The sequence below is a fragment of the Lathamus discolor genome, unplaced genomic scaffold (assembly GCF_037157495.1).
Source record: "Lathamus discolor isolate bLatDis1 unplaced genomic scaffold, bLatDis1.hap1 Scaffold_148, whole genome shotgun sequence".
NCBI classification, from domain to species: Eukaryota; Metazoa; Chordata; class Aves; order Psittaciformes; family Psittacidae; genus Lathamus; species Lathamus discolor.
The window spans coordinates 58,711-69,214 of record NW_027069177.1 but is presented as its reverse complement, the minus strand read 5'-3'; the positions used below and the strand labels follow the sequence as shown (position 1 = coordinate 69,214).

The following is a 10,504-nucleotide window of genomic DNA, read 5'->3' as shown; positions in this document are numbered from 1 at the left end:
GCCGCCCGCCCGCCCGCCCGCTAAGGGAGGGGCGAGGAGGGGGGGGTGGGTGGGGCTTGCGTCATGACGTCACCAGCGTCCCCCCTCCCTCCCCTCCCCGCCTCTTCCTTCTTCCCTCAGCTCCGCCGCCATCTTGGCTTTACCTCAGGCGCCGCCATCGCTTCCTGTCCCCCCCCCTCTCCACATTGTGTTAAAGGGGGGCCCTGAGGTAAACCGAGCGCCCACGGTGCCCCCCATCGCCGTCCCCCCCATATAAAAGGGTTGGGGGGCCCCTTAATGGTGGTTAATGGGGGATTTGGGGAGTCCCCCCATATAAAAGGGTTGGGGGGCCCCTTAATGGTGGTTAATGGGGGATTTGGGGGTGTCCCCCCATGTAAAAGGGTTGGGGGGGCCCTTAATGGTGGTTAATGGGGGGTCCCCCCATGTAAAAGGGTTGGGGGGGCCCTTAATGGTGGTTAATGGGGGGTCCCCCCATGTAAAAGGGTTGGGGGGCTCCTTAATGGTGGTTTATGGGGGGTCCTCCCATGTAAAGGGGTTGGGGGGCCCCTTAATGGTGGTTTATGGGGGGTCCCCCCATGTAAAAGGGTTGGGGGGCCCCTTAATGGTGGTTTATGGGGGAAAAAGGGGGGTCCCCCCATGTAAAAGGGTTGGGGGCTCCTTAATGGTGGTTTATGGGGTGTCCCCCCATGTAAAAGGGTTGGGGGGCCCCTTAATGGTGGTTAATGGGGGGTCCCCCCATGTAAAAGGGTTGGGGGGGCCCTTAATGGTGGTTAATGGGGGGTCCCCCCATGTAAAAGGGTTGGGGGGCTCCTTAATGGTGGTTTATGGGGGGTCCTCCCATGTAAAGGGGTTGGGGGGCCCCTTAATGGTGGTTTATGGGGGAAAAAGGGGGGTCCCCCCATGTAAAAGGGTTGGGGGCTCCTAATGGTGGTTTATGGGGTGTCCCCCCATGTAAAGGGGTTGGGGACCCCTTAATGGTGGTTTATGGGGGAAAAAGGGGGGTCCCCCCATGTAAAAGGGTTGGGGGCTCCTTAATGGTGGTTTATGGGGGGTCCCCCCATGTAAAAGGGTTGGGGGACCCCTTAATGGTGGTTTATGGGGGGGTTCCTCCATGTAAAAGGGTTGGGGGGGCCCTTAATGGTGGTTTATGGGGGGGAAAGGGGGGGGTTTGGGGGTGTCCCCCCATATAAAAGGGTTGGGGGACCCCTTAATGGTGGTTAATGGGGGGTCCCCCCATGTAAAAGGGTTGGGGGGCCCCTTAATGGTGGTTTATGGGGGAAAAAGGGGGGTCCCCCCATGTAAAAGGCTTGGGGGACCCCATTTAAGGTCTTTCTTAAGCTCTAAATTCTCTGTTTTTACCTTTTTTGCCTTTATTTGTCCCATTCCAGGCAATGGAGGAGCAGGGGCCCCCCCCGAACGCTGAGGGTCCCCCCAAGACCCCTCCAGGGCCTTCCATAGGGGAGCCCATTGAAGGCAATGGGGGCCCCATTGAGGGCAGTGGGGGCTCCATTGAGGGCAATGGGGAGCCCATTAAAGGCAATGGGGACCCCATTAAAGGCACTGGGGACCCCATTAAAGACAATGGGACCCCCCCAAAGGGCAATGGGGACCCCCATTATAGCAACAGGGACCCCATTAAAGGCACTGGGACCCCCATTGAAGGTAATGGGGACCCCCCTTATAGCAGGAGGGACTCCATTGAAGGCAATGGGGACTCAAAGTGCACTGGGGACCCCATTAAAGGCAATGGGGACCCCATTAAGGGCACTGGGCCACCCCTAAAGGGCAATGGGGACCCCATTAAAGGCACTGGGACCCCCATTCAAATCAATGGGAACCCCCTTTCTGGCGGTAGGGACCCCACTGAAGGCAATGGGGACCCAAAGGGCACTGGGACCCCCATTAAAAGCAATGGGGAGCCCATTAAAGATATTGGGATCCCCATTAAAGGCAATGGGGACCCCATTAAAGGCAATGGGACCCCCATTGAGGGCAATGGGGCCCCCATTAAAGGCAATGGGGACCCTGTTAAAGGCAATGGGGACCCCATTAAAGGCAATGGGACCCCCATTAAAGGCAGTGGGACCCCCATTAAAGCCTATGGGGACCCCATTCAAGACAAAGGGACCCCAATTAAAGACAATGGGGACCCCATTAAAGGCACTGGGACCCCCATTCAAGGCTATGGGGCTCCCATTAAAGACAATGGGACCCCCATTCAAGGCAATGGGGACCTTGTTAAAGGCAATGGGGACCCTGTTAAAGGCAATGGGGACCCCATTAAGGTCACTGGTACCCCCATTAAAGGCAATGGGGACCCCATTAAAGGCACTGGGACCCCCATTAAAGACAATGGGGACCCCATTAGAGGCACGGGTACCCCCATTAAAGACAATGGGGACCCCATTAAGGACAATGGGACCCCCATTAAAGACAATGGGGACCCCATTAAAGGCACTGGTACCCCCATTAAAGACAATGGGACCCCCATTAAAGACAATGGGGCCTCCATTAAAGACAATGGAGACCCCATTAGAGGCACGGGTACCCCCATTAAAGACAATGGGACCCCCATTAAGGACAATGGGACCCCCATTAAAAACAATGGGACCCCCATTCAAGGCAATTGGACCCCCCTTAAGGACAATGGGACCCCCATTAAAGTCAATGGGACCCCCATTAAAGACAACGGGGCCTCCATTCAAGGCACTGGGACCCCTATTAAAGACAATGGGGACCCCATTCAGTGCAGTGGGACCCCCATTAAAGACAATGGGACCCCCATTAAGCACAATGGGGCCCCCATTCAAGACAATAGGACCCCCATTCAAGACAATGGGACCCCCATTAAGGACAATGGACCCCCCATTCAAGACAATGGGGCCCCCCTTGAGGTCCATGGGCCCCCCCTGGCCCTGCTCCGGGCCGCCCTGGAGGCCGCGCTGCTGCAGGGCCCGGGGGTGCCGCTGCCCCCGGAGCTGGGCCCGGTGCTGGGGCTGCCCCTGTCCCCCCCAGCCAAGTGCCTGCGCCTGGATGGAGCCCGCCTCCTGCGCCGCAACCTCACCCTGGTAACGGCCTAGAGGGACCTATAGAGCCCCATAGGCACCTATAGAGCCCCATAGAGTCCTATAGAACCCAATAGCACCCCACAGACCCCCATAGACCTCCTTAGCACCCATAGATACCCCATAGGCACCTTTAGCACCCCATAGACAACCCGTAGACCCCCTTAACACCCCATAGACCCCCGTAGCACCCCATAGACCCCTTAGCACCCCATAGACCCCCCCGTAGGCCCCCGTATGCACACATAGCACCACGTAGCACCCCATAGGACCCCAATTCCCCCCATAGAACCCCAATTGCCCCCTACAGAACCCCAATTACCCCCCATAGAAACCCCGTTAACCCCTATAGAACCCCCATTCCCCCCTATAGAACCCCATTAACCACTATAGAGCCCCATTAACTGTTCTAGAACTGCATTAATCCCTATAGAACCCCAATTCCCCCCTATAGAACCCCCATTCCCCACAAAGGACCCCAATTCCCCCCCACACATCCTCAATCCCCCCCCAGGACCCCAATTCCACCCCATAGGACCCCATTCCCCCCTATAGAACCCCAAATTCCCCCCATAGGACCCCCATTCCCACCCTAGAACCCCAATTCCCCCCATAGGACCCCAATTCCCCCATAGAACTTTGTTACCCCTATAGAACCACATTAACCCCTATAGAACCCCACTAACCCATATAGGACCCCATTAACTCCTGTAGAACCCTTATTCACCCCTATAGAACCCCAATTCCCCCCCATGGGACCCCAGTTCCCCCCCATAGGACCCCAGTTCCCCCCTGTAGAACCCCAATTCCCCCCCATAGGACCCCGATTCCCACCCTAGAACCCCAATTCCCTCCTACAGAACTGTTACCCCTATAGAATGCAATTAACCCCTATAGAACCCCATTAACCCATATAGGACCTTATTAACTTCTGTAGAACCTCTATTCCCCCCTATAGATCCCCAATTCCCCCCCATAGGACCCCAGTTCATCCCTGTGGAACCCCCTTAACCCCTATAGAGCCCCATTAACCCCTGTAGGAGCCCATTAACTACTATAGGACCCCATTAACCTCTATAGAACCCCAATCCCCCCATAGAAGTCCAATCCCCGCTATGGACCCCAGTACCCCCCATAGGACACCATCTCCCCCCTAGAGAACCCCATTAACCCCTATAGAACCCCATTAACTCCTGTAGAACCCCTATAGAACCCCAGTTCCCCCCCCTAGAACCCCAATTCCCCCCCATAGGACCCCAATTCCCCCCAATAGAACCCCCTCAAGCCCTATAGAACCCCATTAACTATTCTAGGACCCCATTAACATCTACAGAACCCCCATTCCCCCTTATTGAACCCCAATTCCCCCCAGAGAACCCCAATTCCCCCCATAGGACCCCAACTCCCCCCTAGAGAACCCCATTAACCCCTAGAGAACCCCAATTCCCCCCATAGGACCCCAACTCCCCCCTAGAGAACCCCATTAACCCGTAGAGAACCCCAATTCCCCCCATAGGACCCCAACTCCCCCCTAGAGAGCCCCATTAACCCCTAGAGAACCCCAATTCCCCCCATAGGACCCCAACTCCCCCCTAGAGAACCCCATTAACCCCTAGAGAACCCCAATTCCCCCCATAGGACCCCAACTCCCCCTTATAGAACCCCATTAACCCCTAGAGAACCCCATTAACCCCTAGAGAACCCCAATTCCCCCCATAGGACCACAATTCCCCCCTAGAGAACCCCATTAACCCCTAGAGAACCCAATTCCCCCCATAGGACCCCAACTCCCCCTTATAGAACCCCATTAACCCCTAGAGAACCCTATTAACCCCTAGAGAACCCCAATTCCCCCCTATAGAGCCCCATTTATGCCCATAGGACCCCATTAACCCCTATAGAACCCCATTAACCCCTATAGAACCCCATTAACCCCCCTCCCCACACCTTTACCTGGCCTGTTCCATTGCAGGACCCGGCGGGGGGGCCCCCCTTGGGCCTCTCCCGGCTCCACACGGCCCTGAGCATCCTGGAGAAGTACGGCAGGAACCTGCTGCAGCCCCGGCCCCCCCGGCACTGGCGCTGCGTGAGCTACAGCAACCCCGTCTTCAGCTCCACGCTGGGGGCCATCCAGGTACCTGGCCCCTATAGACCCCTATAGGCACCTATAGACCCCTATAGACCCCTATGGGCTCATATAGACCCCTATAGACTCCTATGGGCTCCTATGGGCACCTCAGCACTGGTGCTGCGTGAGCTACAGCAACCCCGTCTTCAGCTCCACACTGGGGGCCATCCAGGTACCCGGCCCCTATAGGCACCTATAGGCACCTATAGGCCCCCAATGGACCCCTATGGGCCACCAGCACCCCAATGTCCTCCTATGGCTCCTGTAGCCCCCCCCAATCCTCCCCATGTTACCATAAACCCCCCCTAGAACCCCACTACCCCCTATAGCACCCCCCAGTAGACCCCTATAGACCCCCATAAGACCGCTGTAGGACCCCATAGGACCCCCTCTAGACCACCATAGGACCCCTGTAGAGCCCCACAGAACCCCGTAGAACCCCATAGGACCCCTATAGAACCCCATAGGACCCCTATAGACCCCCAGAAGACCCTTATAGACCGCCATAGGACCCCTATAGAACCCCATAAGACCCCTATAGACCCCCATAGGACCCCTATAGACCCCCCTAAGACCCCTATAGAACCCCATAGGACCCCTATAAACCCCCATAGGACCCCTATAGACCCCCATAAGACCCCTATAGAACCCCATAGGACCCCTATAAACCCCCATAGGACCCCTATAGACCCCCATAGGACCCCTCTAGAACTCTATAGGACCCCTATAGACCCCCATAGGACCCCTATAGACCCCATAGGACCGCTGTAGAACCCCATAGGACCGCTATAGAACCCCATAGGACCCATATAGATCCCCATAGGACATCTGCAGACCCCCGTAGGACCCCGTAGAACCCCATAGGACCCCTATAGACCCCCATAGGACCCCTATAGAACCCCATAGCACCCATATAGACCCCCGTAGGACCCTGTAGAACCCCATAGGACCCCTATAGATCCCCATAGGACCTCTACAGACCCCTGTAGGACCCCGTAGAACCCCATAGGACCCCTATAAAACCCGTAGGACCTCTATAGACCCCCATAGGACCCCTATAGACCCCCATAGGACCCCTATAGATCCCTATAGAACCCATAGGACCCCTATAGATGCCCATAGGACCCCTGTAGAACCCCATAGCACCCCTCTAGACCCCCATAGGACCCCTCTAGACCCCCATAGGACCCCGTAGAACCCCATAGGACCCCTCTAGACCCCCATAAGACCCCTCTAGACCCCCATAGGACCCCTCTAGAACCCCTTAGCAGCCCCTATAGCCCCCTGTGTTCTCTATAGGGGGCTCGGGAGGTGCTGATGCTCTTGGGGTACACAGCAGAGGGGGGGCCGGGGCTGAGCTTCCCCCCCGAGGTCCCGGCCCCCCATGGCCCCCGCGTGGCCGCGGTGACCGCGGATGTGCTGGTGCTGCGCCGGGAGCTGGAGCTGCTGCTGGCTGTGAGCTATAGGGGCTATAGGGGGTGATGGGGCTATAGGGGGTAATGGGGGCAATGGGGTCAATGGGGTAATGGGGTCAATGGGGGCAAGGGGGTAATGGGGTCAATGGAGGTAATGGAGGCAATGGGGGTAATGGGGCAATGGAGTTAATGGGGGTCAGTGGGGGTAATGGGGGCTATGGGGGAATGGGGTCATGGGGGTAATGGAGGCTATGGGTTATGGGGGAATGGGGATAATGGGGTCAATGGGGTAAAGGGGGTAATGGGGGTCAATGGGGGTAATGTGGGTAGTGGGGGTCAATGGAGGTAATGGGGGGAATGGGGTAATGGGGGTCAATGGGGTAATGGGGTCGGGGGGGTAATGGGGCCAATGGGGGAATGGGGGTCAATGGGGTGAATGTGGGGAATGGGGTCAATGGGAGTATGGGGTCAAGGGGGGTAATGGGGGCAATGCAGTAATGGGGGGCAATGGGGTAATGGGGGCAATGGGGGCAATGGGGATCAATGGGGGTCAATGGGGGCTATAGGGGTCAATGGAGGGGTCTCTGATTCTCCCTTTGCCCCCCCCCCCCCCCCCAGAACCAGCACCCGAACCCCCACTTCTTCACTGACATCCTAAAGGGGGACGATGAGGTGAGGATGGACTGGTTTGAACTGGTTTGGACTGGTTTGAACTGGTTTGGGTGGGTTTGGACTGGTTTGGGTGGGTTTGGACTGGTTTGGGTTGGTTTGGACTGGTTTGGGTGGGTTTGGACTGGTTTGGACTAGTTTGGACTGGTTTGGGTTGGTTTGGACTGGTTTGGGTGGGTTTGGACTGGTTTGGGTTGGTTTGGACTGGTTTGGGTTGGTTTGGACTGGTTTGGGTGGGTTGGACTGGTTTGGGTTGGTTTGGACTGGTTTAAACTGGTTTGAACTGGGGGGCTCCTTTCCCCATCCCAGGAGGACCTGGTCACTGATGCGATGCCCATAGTGGAGCGTGACGGACCTATAGGTATGGGGCTCTATGGGGTCTCTATGGGGCGCTATGGGGTCTCTATGGGGCTCTATGGGCCCCCTATAGCTCCTGTATGGGTCCTGATGCTGTGTTCGCCTATAGGGGACCCCCCCTCCAGATGTGATCGGCCACGCACCCCCCCCTCCAGGTAACGTGGAACAACCCGCCCCCCCCATAGAGACCCATAGAACCCCATAGGCACCCCATAGACGCCCTATAGAGCCCGATAGACACCTCATAGACGCTCTATAGAACCCCATAGGCACCCCATAGTGCCCCATAGACACCCGATAGGCACTTCCATAGACCCTGTAGATGTGTATAGACCCATAGACACCCCATAGACACCCCATAGACCCCCATGGGCATTTGTATCTCCCCATATATGCCTATAGACCCCCATAGGTACCCCATAGACGCCCATGGGCACCCCATAGCCCTCCACAGACCCCCATAGACACCCCATAGACCCCCATAAACACCCTGTATCTCCTCCTATATACCTATAGACCCCCATAGACCCCCATGGGCACCCCATAGCCCTCCACAGACCCCCATAGACACCCATAAACACCCTGTATCTCCCTCTATATACTATAGACCCCCATAGCCCCCCATGGGCACCCCATAGCCCTCCACAGACCCCCATAGACACCCCGTAGACCCCCATAAACACTCTGTATCTCTCCCTATATGCCTATAGACCCCCATAGGTACCCCATAGACCCCCATGGGCACCCCATAGTCGCCCCATCCAGACCCCTATAGCTCCCCCATAGCCCCCCCCATAACCCCCTATAGACACCCCATAACCCCCTTTATGCTACATAGGGGGGGTCTATGGGTCCCTTAACACCTTCTCCCCCGCCCCCCTCCAGCTCCTCTCCCCATGCTCCCCCTCCGGCCCCTATGGGGCAGCCCCATAGCGCTATGGGGCAGGAGGAGGGGGGGGAAGGCTGGGCCTGCGCCTCCTGCACCTTCCTCAACCCCGGCCCCAGCGTCCTCTGTGGGGTGTGCGAGCGCCCCCGCCTGGCCCGGAGGCCCCCCCCGCAGGTGCCAATGGGACCTTCCTATGGGGGCCCTATGGGGCTTGGGGGGGGCCCAATGGGGTTTAATGGGGTCTAAGGGGGGGTTTAATGGGGTCTAAAGGGGGTTCCGTGGGGGCTAAAGGGCTTTAATGGGGTTTAAAGTGGGTTTGGGGGGGGGCCAATGGGGTTTAATGGGGTCTTAAAGGGTTTAATGGGGTCTCAATGGTGTTAAATGGGGTCTAAAGGGGATTTAATGGGGGTTAAAGGAGTTTAATGGGGTTTAAAGGGGGTTTGGGGGGTCCCAATAGGGTTTAATGGGGTCTAAGGGGGGTGTAATGGGGTCTAAATGGGGTTTAATGGGGATAAATGGGTTCAATGGGGTTTAATGGGGCCTTAAAGGGTTTAATGGGGTCTCAATGGTGTTAAATGTGGTATAAAGGGGATTTAATGGGGGGTAAGGAGGTTTGATGGGTTTAAAGGGGGTTTGGGGGGGTCCCAATAGGGTTTAATGGGTCTAAGTGGGGTTTAATGGGGTCTAAATGGGGTTTAATGGGGTGCCAATGGGGTTTAATGGGGTCTTAAAGGGTTTGATGGGGTCTCAATGGTGTTAAATGTGGTATAAAGGGGATTTAATGGGGATAAGGAGGTTTGATGGGGTTTAAAGGGGGTTTGGGGGGGTCCCAATAGGGTTTAATGGGGTCTAAGGGGGGTGTAATGGGGTCTAAATGGGGTTTAATGGGGTCCCAATGGGTTTAATGGGGGCTAAAGGGGGTTTGGGGGGTCCCAATGGGGTTTAATGGGGTTTCAATGGGGTTTAATGCGGCTTAAAGGTGGTTTGGGGGGGTCCTCAATGGGTTTAATGGGGTCTAAAGGGGTTTAATGGGGTCCTAATGGGAGTTAATGGGCTCCTAATGGGGTTAATGGGGTCCTAATGGGAGTTAATGGGCTCCTAATAGGGGTTAATGGGGTCCTAATGGGGGTTAATGGGGTCCTATTGGGGTTAATGGGGTCTAATGGGGGTTTGGGGGGTCCAATGGGTTTTCCTGGGTTCTGAAGGTGGTTTGGGGGGGTCTGAAGGGGTATAATGGGGTGCCAATGGGGTTTAATGGGTTCTCAATAGGGTTTAATGCGGCTTAAAGGGGGTTTGGGGGGGTCTAAAGGGGGTTTGGGGGTGTCTAAAAGGGTTTAACGGGGTCTCAATGGGGTTTAATGGGGTCTAAAGGGGGTTTGGGGGGTCTAAAAGGGTTTAACGGGGTCTAAAGGGGGCTTGATGGGGTCTAAAGGGGTTTAATGGGGTCCTAATGGGGTTTATTGGGGTCCCAATGGGGTTTAATGCAGCTTAAAGGGGGTTTGGGGGGGTCTAAAGGGGGTTTGGGGGGGTCTAAAAGGGTTTAACGGGGTCTCAATGGGGTTTAATGGGGTCTAAAGGGATTTGGGGGGGTCCTCAAGGGGTTTAATGGGGTCTAAAGGGGGCTTGATGGGGTCTAAAGGGGTTTAATGGGGTCCTAATGGGGTTTATTGGGGTCCCAATGGGGTTTTAATGCGGCTTAAAGGGGGTTTGGGGGGTCCCAATGGGGTTTAATGGGGTCTAAAGGGGGTTTAATGGGGTCTCAATGGTGTTAAATGGGGTCTAAAGGGGTTTAATGGGGTCCTAATGGGGTTTATTGGGGTCCCAATGGGGTTTAATGCGGCTTAAAGGGGGTCTTGGGCTTGCCCCCCCATTGACCCCCCCCTTTCCCCCCCCCCCCCCCCCCCCCCATAGGGCTGGTCCTGCCCCCATTGCACCTACTTCAACGCAGGCCCCGGCCCCACATGTGCCCTCTGCAGGCAGCACA

General features: G+C 56.4%; 2 protein-coding genes across 2 annotated transcripts in view; both read left to right on the top strand.

The window, feature by feature from the left end:
* The first annotated feature begins 109 nt into the window (after positions 1-109).
* LOC136006340 (basic salivary proline-rich protein 2-like) lies at positions 110-5,226 on the top strand. The gene is made up of 3 exons (XM_065664368.1): positions 110-208; positions 1,389-3,068; positions 5,038-5,226. The coding sequence occupies exons 2-3, from the start codon at positions 1,392-1,394 to the stop codon at positions 5,224-5,226; spliced, it is 1,866 nt and encodes a 621-aa protein (XP_065520440.1). The 5' UTR covers positions 110-208; positions 1,389-1,391.
* Positions 5,227-5,305: 79 nt separating this feature from the next.
* Positions 5,306-10,504, top strand: part of LOC136006339 (E3 ubiquitin-protein ligase RNF31-like) — a 5,649-nt gene continuing 450 nt past the window's right edge. Inside the window, exons 1-7 of the mRNA XM_065664367.1 lie at positions 5,306-5,365; positions 6,493-6,648; positions 7,227-7,280; positions 7,587-7,638; positions 7,744-7,789; positions 8,520-8,694; positions 10,432-10,499. Of these exons, the coding sequence (XP_065520439.1) occupies positions 6,511-6,648; positions 7,227-7,280; positions 7,587-7,638; positions 7,744-7,789; positions 8,520-8,694; positions 10,432-10,499 (533 nt within the window). The 5' untranslated portion in view covers positions 5,306-5,365; positions 6,493-6,510. The remainder of the gene's footprint in view (positions 5,366-6,492; positions 6,649-7,226; positions 7,281-7,586; positions 7,639-7,743; positions 7,790-8,519; positions 8,695-10,431; positions 10,500-10,504) is intronic.